The following is a 22363-nucleotide window of genomic DNA, read 5'->3' as shown; positions in this document are numbered from 1 at the left end:
CTTGACTCCAAATACAACATATTCTACCTTCTCATCGCACAATGTACCTCTTGTTACCCCCCAGGTCATGTTTCACTCCCTTTTCCTGCCTTTCCCTTCAGCTGACTGCCTGCACTCTGCTTCTCCCCCCCCCCCCCCCCCCTCCCGTTCTATTCCCTGGAGTCTGACAAATCTCTCATTCGAATGATACAATGCTCTGTTGTCACATAATGCGTGTGTATGCATGTGAACACACCACCTTTTGTGTTCGCTGCTGAAGCTGCTTGTGTGCCAGGAGGGAGAGAGGAGGAGGCCGGCTGCAGTGACTCAGTGGCGTCGGGCCGGCCGTGTGCATTCCAGTCTGAATTAATGGAGCGTGACTCCCACCCCAGCCCAAACAGGTTAACGCACAACTAACAGATACGTGGTATGGCTTGCAAGCACCATTGTAGCCCATTTTTCAATCAACAGCTGCACTGTAAGTGAGACAGTTTCCGTCTGCTGTCCCCAGCCAGATGTTGTAAGGCAGCCCAAAACTGAATGAACTTTTAAAAAGAATTAACACAACTCAGCGTGTGGTTTTTAGGACCTTTTAAAGTCACATCCTGGATACTTTGGTCCCCCCCCAGAGTTTCACAAAGCACATTGTTGTTGGAGCAGGATCCAAAGCACCCAAAATCCATCTACTTGTGTGGAGTTTAAATAACACTAAATGCGTTCATCCTGTCAATAGGCTTGTGGAAGCATGCAACAATCCTTCAACGTGTGCCACAGCATACGTGTAGGATCAACACCTGAACTACTATACACTAATCGATTGGCTGCACTGCATGCCATTCAAAACAAACGCACGGAGGAGAACAGTGAGTCTGCTCTGTTGGCTACAACAGGAGGTAAAGGTCAGCGCAGAGAACAGAGAGTGCATACGTGACCAGAACGTGAGAGGAGGGAGCCAAGCGCATGCAACAAGCCACCGATTCTCCTGAGCCAGGCACAAGCATCATGTCCTCCGAGGCGTACATTCAGTACCGCGGGATCCCCTTGCCTCGCATGGCTCACCCCAAGGAGAGCTTGGACTATGCCGAGAAGTTCCGTGTGGAGGACTCCGACGTGTTCGTTGTGACCTACCCCAAGTCAGGTACCGTGTGCTCATTCCCATCACTGTTTCCAGCTTCTCTCCGTTTTTCCACTGTACCCCCCCAAAGACGTGGCACGTTAAAAAAAAACAACCCTTTGTGGACACAAACCTCGCGCATGCAAGGAGAAGACGTAATGTCAAAGTCTGACGTATAACTGATTTATAATGATGTGGTTGTGCCTTTATGCCACACGTGTTGTTCCAGGCTACGTCACATGCTTAGAAAATCTTCTGCAGGTACACACAGCCTCAGGTATTTTAATCAGCATCAGTGCTGCTCGAGGGAGAGAACTGACCTGTGTGTGCGTGTGTGCACACCTGGACACTTTAAGATACTGAAGTGTTTTAGGGGATATGCTGTGATATTTCAGCATTTTCTCAAGGGGTGCCCTTTGCTCATCTCGTTACCTTTAAAAGTAACCGACAAAATTCCAGTTGCGATTTTTCGCCCCGCGTACGTGAACGCGGCATCAGCGTCTCACCTGCCTTTACCTCCGCAACACGATGTCCTCTGAAGAAAAGTACACGCTGTACCACGGATTAATGCTTCCCACGCTGACCCACTCAGCGGAGAGCTTGAAGTTTGCGCAGGAGTTCGCGTTTGAAGACGAGGACGTCGTGGCCGTAGTGTACCCAAAGTCAGGTGGTTGGTTTTTGATCATTTTTTTGTTGTTGTTGTTGTCATCGAGAGCCACAGTAGGGCATGCGTTTTACTCTGGGTGTACTAACGTATATCCTACATATATTCAGATCTCAGACTCAAGTGTCAGACTCAAAGTGGCATTTAAAATTGTTTTTAAGGTTGTTTTTACACTCTGTACAGAGTGTTCATCCTTCTAATGCGGTGAGTTGGCAAGTGTCGTAATTCATTTTTCTCGATGTTGTCACAATACGTGCTTGGCTGGATTTAGAACCCTTATATACAATTTTAAGTTAGCAAGTGCAAATTCCCTCTTTGAACGAATCACTTCACAGTGTTGCGTAACGATGACTCTGAAGTACCGGGATTATTTTTAACCCGAAGTCTTATTTCCACAGTCAAGTTGTTCTTTTTTTGGGGAGAGTTACCTCAGAATCAGAAACGTTTTTGCGTGATTTAGACTAATTGTTATTTCCACCATATGAGAAATACTTGTCCATTCGCATTTCCAAGAAATTTAACCCCGTTATGTAATTGAATGTGAATATAATCGTTAAATATTCCCATGTGGACGAACGCAGTATTGTTTCAGAGCCTAAATCGTATCCATCCACATGGCTCCGATGAGAATAAGAGTACAAATATTATCAATTCCTTCTTATTGGTGATTTAGTCATCTGTAAGTGACACTTTAAACTTGACATAATTATAAAACACGCTCCTTTTCAGCACAAATGAGTCCCTGGTGGTGTGGCTATAGGCCCCCGACATGGGAAGAAACACCACCCATTGTTTCCCATCACATGTTCACAATAAACAAGGGTCTTTTCTCTATGAGACTTGTCTGTCTTGACAGACGTCAAAGACGATCCCAAAACGGTCAGATGCAAGTTTCGAGACCGAGACCGAGACCGATCTGACCCTCTTTTGTTTAACGTAATGTAGGCATTGATGTAGGGGCGTATGGGATATATTATTATTTTTTCTCCGGATGTATCTGCTGATCAGATTGGTGACAACTCATCAGTGCTGCATAGTTCCCAAGGTCAACTCAGAATAAACGTGATGTAAGACAGCAAGTCGCCAAGATGAGGAAAAGGGACGTAACAGACAAAACTGAGGCATTTGATGCTCTTGACGGGAGTCCAATTAGCATTACTGAAGGCGAAGATAAAAATTTAGATGACGTCTAATGTAAAGGACGACACTAAAAGCCAACCAGGAGAAAGGAATTTAGGAAAAACTTGAGCAATCAGGTGCACCTAAGCCAATGTGTGTTAATGGTTACATTAATAATAGGTCATCTTTAAACAAAGTTATTGCTTCACAGACTTTATATATCAGTATATATCATCTCTTTATTACCGACTCAAGGTCCAGATAGTACAAACAACAGTAAGTACATATTTAAAAATAAATAAAATACCAACAGGGTAACAAGCTGAGTACATAGACCTACAAAGGCTGCATGAACAAACAGCTGTACCAATGTCTCCACCGCTGGGACTGGTAGCGTGAAGTGCTAAACTTTATATTTGACAAAGCCAGGGTAATTACATTTTCAGAGACGTGAACCCGGCAGATACATTCATACATAAGGTTTCTTAGTACAGCTTTGAAAGTGTTAACTCCCGCAGTGCACTACGCCATCCGGGCCTCTTCAGCTATTCGCATGGCATCATTATAGGCTACTTGGAGTCTCTGTGGACTTGCCTTTTCATAATTGGACCACCAGTGTGCAGTATAGAGCTCTAAACAGAGACGTCTTCACTCCATCTGTACACATACCAAATTTGCGCAAAAGAATGTTAGCTTGTGCCTACATCTTATAGAAATACCGTCGTCATCGGTCAGAAGGAAAATACGCCAAATCAGACTGTTGGACAGCCACGCAATTTGGGTGGATTCAGCCGTAAAGAAATTACTACCCCATCTTTTTCTGGTATGAGTGAAGGAAGCCGGTCACTACGCCACCAATTTGATTAAAACTCAGCCATGTGACTTTATTTAACCGTCTTTTGTCACGCTTGCATGTATGGGTCATGGGTGAGCTACTCTGACCTTTTTTGTTTGGCAATTGGCTCGAGGAACTATCATTAATGAATGATTTTGTTTCTCAAGAATTTGAACCTTGGTGGAGATTGTGTGCTTCCTGAGAGTAGAGCCCGTCCACACTTTACAATCGGTCCTCACAGAGAGACAAAAACTCAGTTCTGATAGCATTGTTTCCAAGAGGTATGACCTCATCAGCCTAAGACAAAAACAGTTTAGTGTGCTTAAATAAGGAATGTGCCCTTTTGCTCATTCGTTGATTGAGCAAGTTAGGCCAATACAAGACTTTACATGGATGTCATTATCTGCAATGTCCATCAGAAATGAATATCTACAAATCTGCTTAAAAAAAGGACGAGTAAGCATTCCTTGCAGCCACTGAACTAGACTGACAGTTTTTTTTAAAACATTAAAATAATACAAAGATAGATGTCTGTACTTGCAGGCATACACTGCAAACATCAACGAGTACTTGCTAGTTCGTCATACTTTGTGATCCAATGGTAGATTGGACAAAATGGAATCTAATGTGGACTAAACGGGTGTCCTGATTTGTGACCAGTTTGTTACTTATCTTCCAATTGGAAGATAAGTAACTTATACCACAAGATTAACAGAGGAAACACATTAGATTTTTTGACAAAGCGTGTCTTGTAGAAGTCTGTGTTCTCATCTCCAAAGTGTACTTTACCAAGTTTCCTTTAGTATGGTCAACAAATGAAGCGGAAATGAGTTAAGTGCACTCAATTCCTTAAGTAAGGTCAACAACTACATTTTACAGTGTACTTGCAGCAGTCTTTTTATGTTTTGTCTCCTGTTTTATTCTTTTTTGAAGGTACTATCTGGATGCAGGAGATCCTCCCACTGGTTCTGAATGGGGGGGATGCCACGCCGGTCAAAACCATTCCAAACTGGGACAGGGTCCCTTGGCTGGAGGAAACAAGATTAGCCGTGGTTGTGGATGAGATGAAGTCTCCGCGGGGGCTGGTCACGCATTTCCCTTATTTCCTCATGCCCCGTTCCTTCCACGCCTCCAAAGCCAAGGTAACGTTCCTGTGTCGTGTCTTCTCTTCATTATATGCATTATTCTACACGTTGAACACAGCAACAACCACAGAGGTCAAAACAGGTCATTTTATACAGTGAAGTCAAGTTCTAAAGCGTTTTCCCTCACCAAAATGTACCATCAATGTGGATGTTTTTAGCCTCCCTCCAGACGACCTAAAGGAGCGTAACCGCGTTTGCCTCTTTGTAAAAATGTGTTTGTCATGGCCACGTTTCCATAATGCATAAGTCCTTAGTGTCTGGTGTCTCTGCCGTAGGTGATCTATGTCATGAGGAACCCTAAGGACGTCATCGTGTCTTCATACTACTTCCATAAGATGGCCGAATTCCTCGACAAGCCGGGGACTTTTGATGAGTTCATGGAGAAATTCCTGGAGGGCAAAGGTCAGCGGTCTAATGACACATGGGATGTTGATTTAGAAAATGTTTAATTGCAGCAGAGCGATTAGGTGTTAACGCGCGGACAGATTTTAGATGGTGAAAGTCATCTTTGTCATTATCACGAAAGAACAGTAGTGTCTGTTTGTGTCTATACGCTGTGGTCTATTGTCGGCAGTGCTGTTTGGAAAGTGGACAGAGCACGTGAAGGGCTGGATGGGCACGGATCTGGGAGACAGAATAATGTACATCACATATGAAGAAATGGTTCAGGTAAAACACTCCCCAGAGCTCTCATGGGCCTCTGAAACAACACAAATACACAGGAGTCGTTTTAGGCACAGCGAGCTCTCATAGTAGAAACCATGCAGAAAATCCTCCTCAGAATATGGGCATTATAAGATGAATGCAAACGGAGGTTGCTTTACACCAATGTGCGGCTCGTTTAGGACCTCCCGGCAGCTCTCAGGCGTATTTCCGGTTTCCTGGGCCGCAATCTGAGTGAAGAAGTCATTCAGAAGATTGCAGAACAGTGCTCCTTCACGAGCATGAAGAAGAACACCATGTCCAACTTCAGCATGGTGCCTAAGGTGTACATGAACTCTGACACATCTCCGTTCCTCAGGAAAGGTGAGGTTCACATTGGATTATTCGAATTGAAGAGTGAGATTTAATCAGATGTGTTTGTGGATTTTCAGATTTCAGTTGATTTTCTTTCATATCAGAGATTTGCTGTTTTCATGCGACTGTCCTGGTGTGTGTCTGTGTGTGTATGTTTTTGTTTGCTTTTGCGTTAGGTGTTGTGGGAGACTGGAAAAAACATTTCAGCCCAGAGCAACTGGCCAGATTCACATCGGTCATTCGCAAAGAGCTGGAGGGAGAGAACCTCACTTTGCCATGGAGCCTGGATTGATCATCAGCCGGAGCAGAGACAGAGGAGAAGAGCTGCAGAAACCCTCACTTTCATTTCATTTTAACATTGAGCATGTGACCCTTTAGTTATTTTAAAACCGCTGATGATTGGTTTAGACAACCATTGTTGCAGAGTTTGATTAAATGAATGGAACAACAATTGTCTTACCTGTGCAAGCAAAACTGAGAAGGTGAAGTTCCTGATCCTCAGCCATCCTCAGGACTCTTTGTTCTCTTTTTTGTTTGTTTTTTATCCTTCCTAAAGATTAATATGTAATGAAATTGTTGTGTTATAATGTGTCATAGTGTTATTTTTTGTCAAAATTGCACTGGAGACAACATTTTATATTTGAATGAATAAATAAATATAATGTAATTTCATCTGTTTATTTGTCCACTTTCAATCCTTAATGTTTTAAATGTATACATTTTATTACGACAGTGTGAACTGTTCACCTTCTTTTACTGCATTCACTGGTTATCCCGTTTGTTAATGTCACATTGCAATGACTTGTGGGTAATTCCCACAAAAAAAGGGCTCATAAAGGGCTCAAAATGTCTGCCTGAGAGCCCTCGAATTCTCAGAAATCCCTAAACCCTCACCGAGTTAAAGTCAAAGTCTGTGCAAATGATGTAATTGTTTGTTGTGGCTGTCCAGTTGGATCCTGGACACTCTGTTAGGTGACATCTTGAATATACGTGTTTGAACATGTATCCACGAAAGACATTGTTTCGTATTACTGAGATGAGTAATTATGAAACATTAAAGTGAAATGATGCTATGTCAGACAAAATGCTGCAGCAGATCCCCTAGTTACTTCAAACACACCTGATTCAACCAATAGATGGCAGACGCACCACTGTGTGTGTAGCAGATTGCTCACAGAATACAAACGCAATCACTCATGAAAACACCAGGAAAACTACATGGCAGACACACAAATACACACACACACACTCTCACACAGGTCCTAATAGTAGTAAAACGTGGAATAGAGTCTGTGTACATTCACAACAACCTCAGAGTTTAGTGAGTGAAGCTGCTACTAGAAAGCTTTTTTATTGACATATTTAAATTTGAAGATGTCCTTCTCGATTGTGATGTTCTTTTGGGGACCAGCTCGACCCAACGCATGGGTCACTGACAACCGGGGGGGGGGGGGGGGCACTCAACCTAATACATTTCTCTTTACACGTTGTGTAAGTACAACTTCAGTATGTTTTTGTCTGATAAGCCAAGCGAGCCTGAACGTTAATCCTCTTCATAATTAACAATAAGTTTTGACTTAATTATCCAATCACTTGCAATCAGGTGATCTTCTGCCGACACGTTGCATTTGGATAAATCAATGCTGTAAACGTTTTGGTCTGGGTTTTTTATGGTTTTGTTCTTTCATGTCATTCTATTGGCCCTTGTATGACCACTTTGTGTTTATTATCTCCTCTTATTTTTTCAGCACTTAGTGACTTTTGACAATTCATTTCTAGGTTAAATTAGTTAATTGTGTAGAATTGCTCCTCTGAGTGTGTGTTTGTGTGTCCCTCCCATCTATCCATCTCTCCCTCCCCTGGGTTCTGACACTACCTCAATTACATGGTGGCCTTTTGTGCCTTGGGCAGGGTGTGTGTGTGTGTGTGTGTGTGTGTGTGTGTGTGTGTGTGTGTGTGTGTGTGTTTAAGTGCATCTGTTGAGGCAGACGGTGTGGTGCCTGCCACAGGACACCCACCTCGCCGCCGCCCTGTGCCCACTGGTCCTGCCCTGGGCTGCCCACAGGATGCCGGCACTGCTTTGATGCCCTCTTCTCATCCACATGCTGTAGACATACACACTCTCACAAGAAAGCCAATAACTCCTTAGAAGATGCTGTAATCTTTGTAACAGTCTGTAACAGTCAGTCTGTCGAGGCCTCGTGAGTCTGTTGACTTCCTCCGCCCAGAGAAATGCCAATTATTCAGTCCAGGACAGCGTTGTGGTGTTTGGGAGAGGCTGCTTCACTCTCTGGTGTCTTCTGCCTCACAGAGAGGTGCCAACCTGCTTTCCTCAATTAGCCTCACCATTATTTTAAAGAACATGCAGGGGAACGATGGAGGTTGCTGCAGCGTTACATTGCGACCCTAAATCGCTGTGGAATGGCCCTTTTGACATTTCAGTACGGACTAAAAGTAGGATCAGGGTCCCCCGTGTGACTGCTGACTCCAGCAACACTTATCCAAAGACATGCATCACATATGTACTGTACGGAAACTAGTTACACACATGGATGTGTGCAGCAAACGTGATTGTGGTTGAAATGCACTTATTGTAAGTCGCTTTGGCTAAACATGTACCAAAGTATCTTATCCGACTTGTCAGAGAATAAGTGTTTTCAGCCACAAAATACAAACAAACACCAACTCAAAGGCCTAAAATAGGAGTGTTTCCCAAACTACGCGCACACACCCTCACACGCAATTGTATTATAACAAATACAATTGCCAACAGGTTGATAGGACACAAATTTAACTTGTATCTGAATATGGTTTTATCCAAGAAATGTAAATGACATTTTAAAAATGAAGATTAAGCAGAACATAGATGACACACACTGTGTTCCAACCACGCCCCCCGGAGCGGCCAATTCAGACGCCAGCAGCGCCAGAGGGAGGGAGACGAGGAAAGAAAAGAAGAAAAAGATAAGAGAGATACACGAGGTCGCGATGTGCCGAGATGGACAGATTTGTTACTGGCGTAAAGCTCAAATCGGATGTTAGTCTGTCACATCTGGAAGAGGCAACGCGGCCACCACAAGAAAGGCAAAGTTACACAAAATATAACGAGGCCTATCTGTCCCTCGGCTTTACAAGCACCAAGTGGCACCAGGTTTGGAAACCACTGCCCTAAACTGACTATTTCATTTGTGATGTTTCTGGTACATTCGCATTGCTGAGTGTGTGTGATGTCCCTGTTAAATACATACAGAACTCAGCCAGCGATCCACACCTCCACTTCGCCCCATGTAGACATCTGCAGATGTTACCAGTGACGCACACACATCGGAACATCCTCTCCTCACTTTTTGAATGATAAAGTCATTAAGAGTAGCGATGCGCCATCTCCCTTGTGTGCTTTCTTGTCGTATACAGTACGTGGCATTATGTCTGTGTTGGTAGATCATTATTTAACTTTTTACCACATCTACGGACACACAGTTTAAAGCAGAAGGGATGTTCTCTTCTTGATTTTTCTTGATCATTCTTGATTTTTCTGCTATTGATGCTCCAGAATGTTAACTGTTTAATACAAAATTTACGTTGTTTTAGTAATAACATTTATGTATGTATGTATACAAGAATGTATGTATTCATTTATTGTGCCCCATCAATCCAGATAACAACTGCTTTCCCCTATTTTAATTCACTACCACAGCTTCATTTATTTTCTTTCCCCATTAAAAATCTCTATTTTAAGGCTCTCCTGGCCATGACGGCAGCGTAAAACATTTCACACTGGACTTAAAACCACAAACAAATTTATAACAAAAAAAAACGTCATATAAAAAAACCCACAACAGACTTTTCCTGTTTTCCTACCATACATACTGACATGCACACACTGGCTCCACCATTCCTCCGCTGCCCACCACTATACTTACTACTTACTATGGATGCACCCAAGATGCTGACAGGACACATCCACAGGGGACTGGGGACAGGGGACGTATACGGGGGGGGGGGGGGGGGACACATTCTGCCATGTAAACAGGTAGGCAGCCTGTGACATGTGAAGAGCTTACACACACGTACACGTAGGCAGCCACACGCACGCTCTTCAGTCACGCCCCACCCAGGGTGTCTGCAGTTCCGGGCCGTCGGGCAATTAGCGGTAATGGCAGGAAACTAGTTAGTGTTATCTGCTGCCATGGCGGCCTCCACTGGCTCTGACGGACCCTGGCCCGGTCACGTAGAGAGACAGACAGTCGGGGGCAGAAAGACTGGGAGGGAGTCGGCCGCGGTTTGGACGGGTCAAAGAGCCAAAGCTCTCGGACAAATGCCCCCCCCCCCAAATGAGGACGTCCGTGTCATCCACCTGCTTCTCATTCTCGGCTGGTTATGACGAGGCCAAACTATAACATGGACACCTAGTACTTAACCGGCAATATTAACAGGTCATCTTGGTTATTTTTAAGCAGCAGGATGACATAGAGTCCATGTGCCACTGCTCCAGCTGCACTGCTGCTCTCTCTCTATTGTTCGAGCAGCGCGTCTGTCTTCCTGCGCGCACGTCGTCACCACTCGCATGTCTACTGGTGTCTGGGTGGGTGGGTGTGTTTTGGGTCGGGGGTGAAAGGGAAGGCGGTATGAGTGGCACCGCACATCGCAGAGAGGATGTGATCACGGAGGCCCCCCCACCCCCCCCCGCCAAAAAAAAAGACCAAACAAAATAAACAGCAGGAATCCCTGAGTGAGGCTCAGACACAACATCTGTCACGTAGGTCCTACGAGCTGCGGGTCACATCGTCGGACCCCGCGGGCCCACACGGGTGGACGGACCCCTGCGACCGTATTAGTGCAGCATTTATATCAACATCTGGCAGGACAAGTTCAAAGACTAATTAAAACTTACTATTGTATTGTCTTGGAGCGCAGATTGTGGCTGGTGCCAAATAACTGTTTTTATCAAACTGGTTACTAATGTGTTGTTGATGGGCCAGTGAGCAACTAATTAAATTTAATCAAACTATATCAAAGTGGAGCTTCTGGTGTTGTGACCACGCGGTTGAAAACCGATGCAGTCGCAAAATAGTTCCCTTGGTTTTTATCCCAGTTTAATCTAACACATTTCAGTTTGTTTCCACATGATTTGTAAACATGAATTTGTCAAACTCAACATGTGGCTTCAGCAGGTTGAGTTACTCAAAAAGACTGTGTATATATATATTTTTGTCTTTTTAACATCTCTTCTGCTCTGCAAGGAAACACATTTAACATATTTATTTAAAAGGCTGTAAGATGGTGTTAATGACACAAATCTTTTATAGTCAAACCTGATTTCATGCTATACAGTGGCCATGTTAGTTTAGGGAGGGAGGTGTATTGTACTGTTTGTTTGTTGTGCTTAACAAATAAAAAGGTCTCAATCAACACTAGATGCTTTGGATAAGGCCGGTTTAACAAATAACTTGCACTATCGTAGCCTGGAGGGGCCACGTACCAGTAACCCAAGCACTGCGTCACTGGACCTTTACCTTCATCCACTTTGTGAATGTAAATATACAAATATCTGCTGTTGTTAACGGAAATGCCTCCACTTTCCCAACAAAAAATCCTGTTCTCGTAAAGTTCTGTAGTAGATACACAACGGGCCTTTTTTTTAATTATGTGTGCTAAATGAGGGGCTGCATGTGTTTGGAAGAAAACATCCTTAACGGAAACTCTAGTAAAATACCAGCTGTTGGCAAATAGCTCGCAGCTGACTTTATTCGGTAATCGGATTGCATGCAAAATAAACTATAAGTAGAATAAACAGGGCTCCATTCTTGTAAATGTTGTTTGTGTTACTGAGGACTGGGATGTGGTCAACAACATACAGTTCAAAATGTCAATGCAAACTTTATCCATTGTATCAGACGTATGTTATTTATGTAATCCTTTGGTAACTTCTAACAGGACAACAAATCTAATTTTAAACTTCCCTGAGCATGTTTAGGGCTCTAAATTCATCCTTGCAGCATGTAAGACGTTTGGGGCAAACCAGAGACTTCGACATACTGTTTTGTTGTCTACATAAAAGACAGTTGATTAGTCCAATCAAACATGAAAAGATGCTTGGTTCCAGACAAGTTGACTCCAAACCGGCCTACCATCCGTCTTCCTTCTATTGTTGTTGCTGATTGTATTTTGGATTTCAGTGACTTACAGTAACAATGACAGAGGCAGGCCTCAGATGACAGATTGATGATGGACAGAATGTGTGTGAGTGAGTAATTCATCATTTCTTCTCTAAATTTGGCACTTTTCCCTCCCGGTTTGTCAACGGGTTTTAAACGCCGTCACAAACGACTTGAGTAATGAAACGAGAACATTTATGTCGGACCCAGATTCTAAAACAAGTATCCTGTTGCTGTGTGTTCATAAATATCTCAGGACCATTTTCATCAGCTGTTCCTCTGGATGAAAAACAAAAGTAATTCCCAAAGTGTGCTCTGCAGTGCTCAGCTCTCACACTCCCCATTGATGTTGCAGGAACATCTGCAGCTGGATCACCCAGAGCCGACTTAGATGTTCAGATCAAATATTTGATTGCAACATCAGGACTGTTTAGACTACCCGGCTGTTTGATGAGCGATGTGGCTTTCCTCTCGCCTCCTCGTCTCCAGCTGCTCATCCCTCTGCTTGCGTGGCCACCGTTTATCTTAACAAAGCTCCAAAGTTGGGCCCTGGGTCCATCAAGCGACAGGAAGCCGTAGATGCTAACCGAGCAGACAGACAAAGGTTGGAAGGCAGTTTCTGTCACCTGCCATGCGGTCTCGGCTGATCCACTGAGTTTCCTGTAGGACACAAGAGGCCAAGAAGAGAGGAGCAGGAAGCAGACGGGGTCACTCCCTTTAATGGCAGGAGACGGTGCAGGGGTCCGGCTAAACGCTGGAGCGCTACGGAATAGACACAACACATTGTGTACAGGAGGAAAACACACCGCGGGGTTTGTTTATTAATTGTTTAGGTGACCAACAATGGTTGGCTTAAACACAGGTTTGGATGACCGTAGGGTCGTCTCTTTCACTGTCCTCTCCGTGTATAAATATCCGCTAGATAAATATAGCCAGGCGGTTTCATTTTTACATTAATAACAATAAAGAATTTAGAGAAGTGACGTTTTCCTTTTGTTGAGAGTCCTCTGGTCTGACACTATTTTAGTAACAGTGATTATGTTACGACGTGAGCACAAGCCATGGCTATGAGAATAAGCCCTACTTGGATCACTGCGATGTTAGTTACAACTGCTGCAATGTTACATCATTGTTTTCGCAATAACTAAACGATCCTGGTAGTAGATAGACTAGTAGATAGATAGAAGTACATATATCATTACATGTATTTTATTTACGGTAACGTGTAATAATCTTTTTTGCTCGTGAGGCAACAATGCAGGCAGTGAGTCAGACCGATGCTCGCTCCAAATTCACATCATGCATTTTCAATGCTAATGTTGTCCCCTGGGTAGTGAGGACGTGTCTGGTGTTGAATGGACTCCACCTTATAGCCTCATGTACTTAAAGGTAACGACGTGATGTTCTGAATCTGTCTAAATTTACACCAATGATGTGCGAACTGAGAGCTTTTGTTTTACCTTTTTTTTCCTTGATTTTGATGGTCGTTGAAAATGTCACAAACTCAGTGTGACCTTGTTGGGAAACCTGTGACTTAATCTCTGTTATTACAGCTGGAACCGATGTATGCTTTGCCTTCTGTCTGTTAGCAAATGATTGCCCCGGGTCACATTAAGGGAGGGACCGGGTGTTTTCCTACGACATCTTGTCACGGCCCTGAATCCAAACGCACAACGAAGTTTGACAAGAAGGGCAAGAGCCGCTGAAATCAAAATCGCTCACGGTCGAGGAAAACAAACGCACACAAGATCTAAGAACAAAGAAGAGATCTTAAACATAAACACTGGGCTGAGAAAAAGGAGTCAAAAAAACAGAAGTCGAGCCTGAACCAGATACAGAAACCGTGGAAAAGCTGTGAGGATAGATTGTTACGCCCGGCCTACGGGAGCCAGAGCGAGTTTCCCCACGTTTGATTTCTCACAAGGGCTTAATCCACAAATTTCCTAGAGAAGCTTATCAGAGCAGAGCACCTGAAGACGTGCACACATACATGCTCGGGTCTGTTGAATTTGTTTTCCCGTCACGAGAGTTTGTCTCTCTCTCTCTCGCTCTCTGGCCATCCGTCTTGAGCTGTGACTTTGTCTCTTGTGTCAGTCTGTGTGTTAAGTGTAGCTGTTATCTACATATCATTAAATACACATACGGTACCAGTCAAAAGTTTGGACACATTTTCCCCTTGGGTTCCCAAACTTTTGACTGTTACTACATGTACATACAAACACAGAAACATTTAAATACATTAAGTTTTTACTACATACAGTAGATTTTGTGTATTGTTATCGTTATGTGACTGCTCACTGTGGATGGAGAAGGTACTCTCTGTCCACACTGGCTCCATTTAAAAGCCTATTGAACTAAAGAATAAGAATAATGCTCATAATAAATCCAACAAGTCATTTAAACATACAGTCTGTTCTTGGTGGTGAGTATTGGGCCTGCAGTAACACAACGTGGACACCAGAATCAATTAGACATCCAGAGAGCTCACACGGAGGGCTCATAAGAATGTGATGTAGGGCAGATGTGTGTGTGCCCACCCTCGTTAATGGCCCTCGTTAACAGCCATCATTATGAGCACACTTCGATCTAATGAGCCATAATAGCGCTTCCTGATGGTCAACCTGATAGGTGGCCCCTTTGGACTCCAGTCATTTTATTGGCGGTCCGACGGCGGCGTGGAGACACCGATAGGCTATCAAGGGGGAGGTGGGAGGGGCAGGCTGGCTGTTGTCCAATAGAAGTTATAGGACCCAGAGGACCACAATTTGACTGGCAACATGCACCGACACCACACGATGAAAGAGTGATGACGTACAGCCAGCCTTTGATGTTTCAGTCCATGAACCTCATTTCGCTGTCCCCTCAGTCCGATTCAAAGGAAAGGTACAAGCAGCCTTTGGTACTGGTACTGGTACTTTGAACTGGTCAAGAGAAGAGAGACATGATTGTTATTAGTAAAACAGCTTGAGAGGTCTGCTGTAAGAAAGGCCTAATGATGAAAGATAACATTTAGCCTCATCATGCACAATCAACCCACCACTCACTTTTATCAAAAAGTCTGCTTAGATGGGACTTTGACTTGACTAGAAGAATCAGATAATTAAATCTTAAATATATACGGTCTCTTTTTTAATCACCGGGGTACGAGCTGTTAAGTTAGGCAAAGACATGTTTTGTTTGCAGTAGAATGGGTGTCATTGAGGTTGTTGATGTCAGCATCCTATGAGATGCTTTGAGGAAATGTGAATGGTGGCAGTGTTTGGCAGCAGTTTGTTGCGTTTGCTTGAGAAGTATGTGACCTTTTTTTGAACGATGGAATGATAAAAAATATCTTTCCCCATATCTTCTTCCCTCGGGGGGGGCTTTCATCCGGTGGCCTAAGGGAAGAGAGAGGAAACAGGCCTGAGTTAGAGAGGGAGGGGAAGAGGTAAAATCCTAAAAAAAAAAAGAAGTACAAAGGACAGGTAGGGGCCGTTGCGAGAAAAGTAAAAGAAAGAAATGGAAACGAGACGGGAACGGACACCGCCGAGTCTTCCGATTCTCTTCATAAATGACCACCAGTAACTCGTTTACGGTTAATCGAGGGTGAGAGAGCGAAACTCTCTCTCTCTCTCTCTCTCTCTCCCCCTCCTTCTCTCATTTCCTCCCATCTCCTTTGCTCTGGTGCTCCTATATAACCTCTGCCAAGGACCCTCTCCCTTCCCATTCACTCATATGTGGTGGTTTGGAAACAAGTGTCTGCTCTTCAGAGTGATATAGATCATCAAATAATTGAGGCAGACAAACTTCCAAAGGATACAGGATTGGCAATCAGGAGCCAGGTGATCATGACGAAGCAATCCGCTGTCATCTCAAAGATGACCTTGATGCTGCTGCTACTGCAAAGCACAGGTAAGATCTGTGGAGTTTATTTTGACTTCTTCAAGAAAAATAGTGACATAACGACAGACTTTGAGAAAGCCGATGTAGGTGATTTAAGTGTAAGCAGGAAATGATCGATATCTGACTTTTTGTCACCAAAAGAAAAAAGTGAAATAGTTGACATTATTGTCCTCGTTTACAAGGCTGATGGATTAGATTTTAGGCGAGAAAGCTTTAATCTAATCCATCAGCATTGTAAAAGTCAAGCAATGTATTGACAAATGAAAGCTCATCCTTTGAGATCAGTTTCTGTTGTCTTTAGTTCAGATGCTCTCACGTGTGAGGAGCTTCAAATCACATCTGTCTTTTTTGCACCATGACTTTTTTGGAAAAAGCTGAAGCAGGTGCAAAAGAAAAACAAAACTCTTCTCCTCATCCTCTAGATGCAAGTATGACCATTGTTACCAGTAAGCAAGATATTGCGGTGGGCGATGAGATCCTACTGTTGTGTAAAGGTGAGTCATTTCAATTTCATTTGACGACTGGTGAAGCTTTTCCATGTGAATAATATTTTCAATCTCGTCTCTTCCTCCTTTGCTGCTCCTCTCCTGTCCTAGCTGGGGGAGAGGGAGATATAACGTGGCAGAAGGACATGGAAGACATCGACGATCAAAACATGGTGTCAAAGGTGGATGAGACTTCTTCCAAATTGATCATTGAGAAGGCCAAGCTGCAGGACGCGGGCAAATATACCTGCGCGTGCTCGTTCGACAACGGACACGAGGATAAAACCACGATGCAGCTGTTTGTTAATGGTACGGAACGGAGTGTGTTTAGTTAGTACATGGGAATAATCAATTTTTCGTTTTTCGATGACATCCCTCTGTCGCGTAGAAACTAAGCATCCTAACCATCTCTTCCTCCGCCAGAGGGTCCATCCTTTGGCAGCACCAAGACCTACCATGAGTTCCTGGTGGGCACGGAGGGGGTGATGCCGTGCCTGGTGACCGGCAAGCCGGCCGTGGATGTTCACTGGCTGAGAAACGACAGAGAAATCTCCTCTGATGGTAGGAGCAGCAGCCCGGGCTTATTTAGGGTGTTATTTTTGTAGTTTACAAAAAACATTTAGCTAACTTGACATGACTGGACACCACTTTCCTTTTCTTTCCGTCCCACCATCCCTGACTGCAGCAAGGCAGCGTGTGCGTCGACTGCCCGACAACACAGTCCTCTTTCAAACTGTGAAGAGAGAGGATGCTGGGACGTACGTGTGTCAGGCTCATATCAGAGGGAGGCCCATCAATCAGATGCTCCAGGTCTCTGTTGTCGTCAATGGTCAGTTTCTTTTAAACGTGAATATGACATTGCGCTTAGGGGTTTAACGGATCATTTTTCCCCCAAACATCTTTTCTTGATTTATTTATTGAACCTTAAATCCACATAATTGTGCATAATTGTTATGTCACAAAGCAGAATTTGGAATTAACAAACACATTTCCGTCCTGCAGCTCCTCCTTCTTTTAGTCGGGGAGATCGTGTGCAAAAGGTGATGGCCGGACCAGATACCAACGTTTCCATGGTGTGTTTGGTGGACGGTCATCCAAAACCCAACATCACCTGGCTCATGTAAGTCCTTGCTTTGGGAGACATGGTCTCGTAAGTTTAGTATTTTGTTCAGAGAAACACATAATGCATTACTTTGTTTATAATGTGTTCATGTAAGTATAATGGGAAATGAATTCATCCTCCACCATGCCGTGTTCTGCATGACATGCTTCAGTCTTTGGACTCCACATGAAAAGGAAATCCCTACAGCATTTTTCATTTGACGTCTCTCTGTGCTTGTCCTCCTCCCAGGCCGGTGGCGTTTGACCCTTTGCATCATGAGTTTAACTCAGACCGCAGTGAGTTGACTGTGACGCCTGTCACCAGGGCGGACAACGGCACGTACGTCTGCATCGCTACCAACAAGATAGCTGAAATCAGCGCCACCATCACGCTTCAAGTTCATGGTAATCTCAATGTTTTAGCGTTTGTTTTCACCAAAACGCAACAAACAATAACAAAAGTCACATATATTATGGACCTTCTGCACGTGTGCTGCATCCTGTTGTGCTGTGATGACACGTGAGATGTTTCATTTCAGAGGCCCCAGAGGTGTTTGTGTCAGCAGAGCAGCAGAGTGTAGCAGCGGGCCACAGAGCATCTGTGTCCTGTAACGTCTCTGGGCTTCCTCAGCCGGAGCTGCACTGGCTCAACAAGCACAATGGACGCACGCTGGTGAGGGACACACAGCATCCGCTGCATGTCTCCATCACTTTTTCCATCAACTTCTTTATCAGCCAAAATAGATCTGACAAACAGTCTAGTTCACTCCATGCTACTGTTGCTTTAACAGAATTACATTTGAGCATGTACGGGCTTAAGAATGGGCCGACATATGATTGGTCATTTCCTGTTGTGCCTCCCTCTGTCAGGACTCTACCTCAGGTCCTGTCCATGTTGTTGATGGTGCATTGGTGATTGATGAGGTAGTGCCCTCTGATGGTGGAATGTATTCCTGCATGGCTGTCAGCGCCTCTGGAAATGCATCAAGAGACGTTGCAATACACAGTGAGCGTTTATGTCTGGCTTTGTCTTGAAGGAAAAGTGGAGGAAAAGTCCATTTTGATTATTACTAAACCATGAAATCTTACACATTTCTATTTTTCACCATCCGGCCTCCTGATACACAGCCCAGCCTGGTTCACCAGAATACCTGTCAGTGTCTCCTGGCCCATCCTCCATCTTCTTCTCCCTCAAAAAGCCACCCATCAGTGGAGGAACACCAATCACAAGCTTTGTCCTGCAGTGGAGGCAAAGTGCCACAGAGCAGTGGAAGGAGATCACAGTGCCAGCTTCAGGTAAAACTTAACGTTAAGTTTATAGTATCAGTCTATAATTTATTCTTTTGACTTATAATTAAATCAACCCACATTTGATCATGCAAGTTAGCTGATGTGTTGTCTTTCTTCTGTAGATCCTCTAGCCATCACCTCCCTGAAGCCGTACACGTTGTACACAGTGCGTTTGGCGGCCTTGAATGCAGTGGGAGTGGGAAAGTTTTCCGACGAACAAAACGCCCGCACCCAGGCATTAAGTAAGTGGTCGACATCAGCAAGAATCACTGTCAATACAAACCACATCCATATATTATATGGGTGAAGCATAGAGAGAGATATTTACACCATGTTCAATATATGTATGTTGTAAGTGCAATTATTCCTGCGTGTTAGGATTTGTGTCCTCATCTGCTTTCAGTAATTTTGCTTATTCATCTTTCCCGCAAAAATCATCTGCTGCCTGACTAAATTCATGCTGCTGATAACAACATGTTACCCACAATCAGGAGGTAAGGTAGCCACAGCGATCTGCAAAATAGGAATTGACATGCCCAGTCAACCTGTATCTCTTTGTATGTACTGTAGTATCAAAGCTCATTAGTTGCTCATTAATCATTTCTTTTGTCTTTGCCTCCTGTCAATAGGTGAACCAGACAGCCCAGTTTTGTTGTCCAATGAGATGAAAGTAGAAGGAAACTCCTTCACAATCCCTCTTAAACAGACTGATGATGGTGAAACTCCCATCCTGCACTTTGACGTACGATACCGACAGGTAGGAGACGCTGTGAACCTGTCTTCGCCTTTCCCAAGGAACAACTCTCCTTTAGTCGCGTTGTCTCCTTACTTTCCTCCCTTGGTTCCTATGCTCTCTCAGGATAAAGAGGGAACTGATTGGAAAGAGATGCAGCTGCTGCCCAATGCTGACTCTGTCTCCCTTCAAGAGCTGTCCTACGGCTCAGACTATAAACTGGAAGTTTCTTCCGTCAACCATAACGGTTCCTCTTTCCCTGCGATGTTCAACTTCACCATTGCAGATAAACCTGGTATGTGTTCTTTCACTCCCTACGTCATATCATTATGGAGCAGTGCAGATTGAACTTAGCTACACCTTGCCCATTGTGGCGAGACAGATTCACTCACAAAAATGTGTTCCTGGCCACAATGAAGATGTTTCCCGCACTCTCAATTAGGCCACGTTTAACGCTTTCTTCTTCCCCCTCAATTCAAAGTAAGCAGAATGACCAAAGGCAACGTGGTTGCCATCGTCATGGTGATCTTCCTGGTGGTATTCTTCGTGATAGACGCCACCTGCTGCTACAGAAATCGCTGCGGCCTGATGATGTCCATCGCCGTGAAAATCTTTGGACAGAAAGTCCCAGGCCTCCAAATGCTTGAAGTAGGAGAAGGAACCAATGGGTAAGTAGCTCACGGAAAAGTGTCTCAGTATATTTCCATGTCAATTTTCACAATTTTTCACCGTCGTATTTGGAACCTTTGTTTGACGGCAGAGAAGTGAAGCTGAAGGGTATTTCCACCCCGAGAGGCAGTGTGCAACATTCGGAGGCGAAGGAGGAGACACTCGCTAAGGACGGGGGGCGACTCACTGAGATCACATGTGACAAAGCGCCTCTTACCAAGCACGAGTATGTTAAATAATGTCCTCATGCACCAAACCTAGTTACTGAGAAATTTAAACACGTCCCTTTTTACAGAGTAATATGTTCATTAATTTAAATCTGATCATCGATTGCAGAAATGAGCAGTTAACCAAATTCTATCCCTACTTTAAATGCATGGATGTTGGCTAGCTTGTTAAAAAGTAAAACTAATGGAAGGGAACAGAAAGAAGACTTTGAAGGCTAAATTTATTCATGAAGAAAATATCTCTATGAACATTCACTCGATCTTTCTGCAAGACAGTGTTTGACTCAAGGAAAATATAAAAATCTGTCTGATGGCTCCTTCTGCTCATCTAGACTGGCGTATGAAGATAAAATCCATACCACAAAGTAAATGCTTGATCTCTGTACATTTAAATGGTTTCATACCAATGTCTTGTTTTCTCTCCCGCAGGAAAAAACAGGCCAATGCATGAGGCCAGAAACCGGAGAAACAAAAAAGAATAGGTGTAAGAAGGCGAGGATGGTGTGCAAACAACAAGAGAAGATATCAAACAAGCACTTGGTATTATTGACTCGATTGAGTGAGAACTAGCGGTGATCTAATACAACTCCTATGGGAGGGACGTCTGTGCTGTTGGAGTGAGAAGATGGCGGGATCGACATCTCACACCGTCCAGTTCACATGGAGACCGACATGGGCTTCTGGCAGGAGATGAGGTCAAATTGTGGTTTTGTGCTCTAATTTGGATTGGTTCACACGACAAAGTCTTACAGGGTAACAGGGTAACATTTTTACTATTTGTCATTGTATAATGATATTCTGTGTAATGCATTATAAATATTTCTTTGTTAATGATTATTTTCCATATTTATATTTTAATTGTTCTTCACTATGTATCAACATGCATTGTGGCTGCTCTTCCAATGATTGTGAGTAAACATATTATTTTACACACTGACATTGTACTCAGAATTAACTTAACCTACCTATTTTACATTATTTTCATGTACTAGTATGTATTGGATTCAAATCATACACGAGAGATTTTTTATTATTATATATCACGAGAGGCTTTGAACTTGAAGCCATATTTGACTTTTAAAAGCAGCTTTTACTGCCTGCATTAATATCTGACATCTAAACGATATATTAACCTAACAAAATGTATTTACTCTGTACATTGCTGTATTGTATTGTCATTACATTTACAGTAATCAATACGTTTGAGTGCAAATGTCTCAAGACAAATATTTAACAGATTTTTTGATTTGAGCTACTTAATTATAACATAATCAAGTAAAATGAATGTTTTGCAAATTGCCTCTCAATGTAAATGAAGTGTTTTGATATTGATGTAATGTAATATTGCATTGAGCACTGTCCACTGTACATACACATGTCGTTACAGCTGTAAGTTTGATAAACACATGGACTGTAAAATGGCTTAATGTATCTTATGCTCACAAAAAATCTCATTCACAAACAGGGTGGCGTGTGATGCTCAATAAGTGAATGTTTGCACCTTCTGACAGTAAAGGTTTTTAAGGGATGTCAAAAATGATGTTGTATTATGGATGTATTATTTTAATTGAGATATTTGTCAAAGCTGTCCATGAAATCTGTGGACCAGCATAATTTACTATTATTGCATTTGGATAAGTCAAAGAATATATGCATTGAATTTTTCATTTACATAATTCCTCTTTCTCGTCTCACTGGATGTCACACAAAAACGTTTGCATATTTGGGTTTTTGAGGATGCTGTTGTCAAATGCTTTCCCACTACTCAACAGCTATGCGTCACTCATCAGGAGAAGGGTGAAACAGCTCTGATGTTGGTCTTGCACACGCATGAGTACAGGGAGGAAGTTGAGGATTAGCAGAGATGCCTGAGTCAGACCTTCATTAAAGACCGATTGATAAAAGATGTGGCAATCAAGACTCCGGAGGTGCTGAGGAATGCGTG

At 43.4% G+C, this 22363-nt stretch overlaps 2 protein-coding genes across 4 annotated transcripts; both read left to right on the top strand.

Annotated features, from left to right (window-relative positions):
- Window positions 1–820: 820 nt before the first annotated feature.
- Window positions 821–6538, top strand: sult2st3 (sulfotransferase family 2, cytosolic sulfotransferase 3). Of its 2 annotated transcripts, none has more exons than XM_037454931.2 (6): window positions 821–1117; window positions 4645–4853; window positions 5132–5258; window positions 5431–5525; window positions 5702–5882; window positions 6050–6538. In XM_037454931.2, exons 1-6 carry the CDS (start codon window positions 940–942, stop codon window positions 6163–6165), a joined length of 906 nt encoding a protein of 301 aa, XP_037310828.2. In that variant the 5' UTR covers window positions 821–939; the 3' UTR covers window positions 6166–6538. The 2 variants fall into 2 exon arrangements, with proteins under 2 accessions (XP_037310828.2, XP_037310829.2); XM_037454932.2 differs by lacking the exon at window positions 821–1117 and adding an exon at window positions 1350–1760.
- A 7560-nt stretch (window positions 6539–14098) lies between these two features.
- On the top strand, window positions 14099–22315 carry ncam3 (neural cell adhesion molecule 3). Of its 2 annotated transcripts, XM_037453103.2 has the most exons (16): window positions 14099–15922; window positions 16336–16407; window positions 16510–16707; window positions 16822–16959; window positions 17084–17227; window positions 17401–17518; window positions 17750–17904; window positions 18039–18172; window positions 18370–18505; window positions 18628–18795; window positions 18912–19032; window positions 19417–19546; window positions 19649–19817; window positions 20004–20190; window positions 20283–20417; window positions 20848–22314. In XM_037453103.2, exons 1-16 carry the CDS (start codon window positions 15859–15861, stop codon window positions 20867–20869), a joined length of 2091 nt encoding a protein of 696 aa, XP_037309000.2. In that variant the 5' UTR covers window positions 14099–15858; the 3' UTR covers window positions 20870–22314. The 2 variants fall into 2 exon arrangements, with proteins under 2 accessions (XP_037309000.2, XP_037309001.2); XM_037453104.2 differs by lacking the exon at window positions 14099–15922 and having other exon boundaries at window positions 15931–16407; window positions 18912–19031; window positions 19419–19546; window positions 20848–22315.
- Window positions 22316–22363: the final 48 nt, after the last annotated feature.

Source organism: Pungitius pungitius, chromosome 11, assembly GCF_949316345.1.
Source record: "Pungitius pungitius chromosome 11, fPunPun2.1, whole genome shotgun sequence".
In the NCBI taxonomy this organism is placed as follows: domain Eukaryota; kingdom Metazoa; phylum Chordata; class Actinopteri; order Perciformes; family Gasterosteidae; genus Pungitius; species Pungitius pungitius.
Note: the sequence above shows the minus strand (reverse complement) of the source record. Positions and strands in the feature narration are given on the sequence as shown.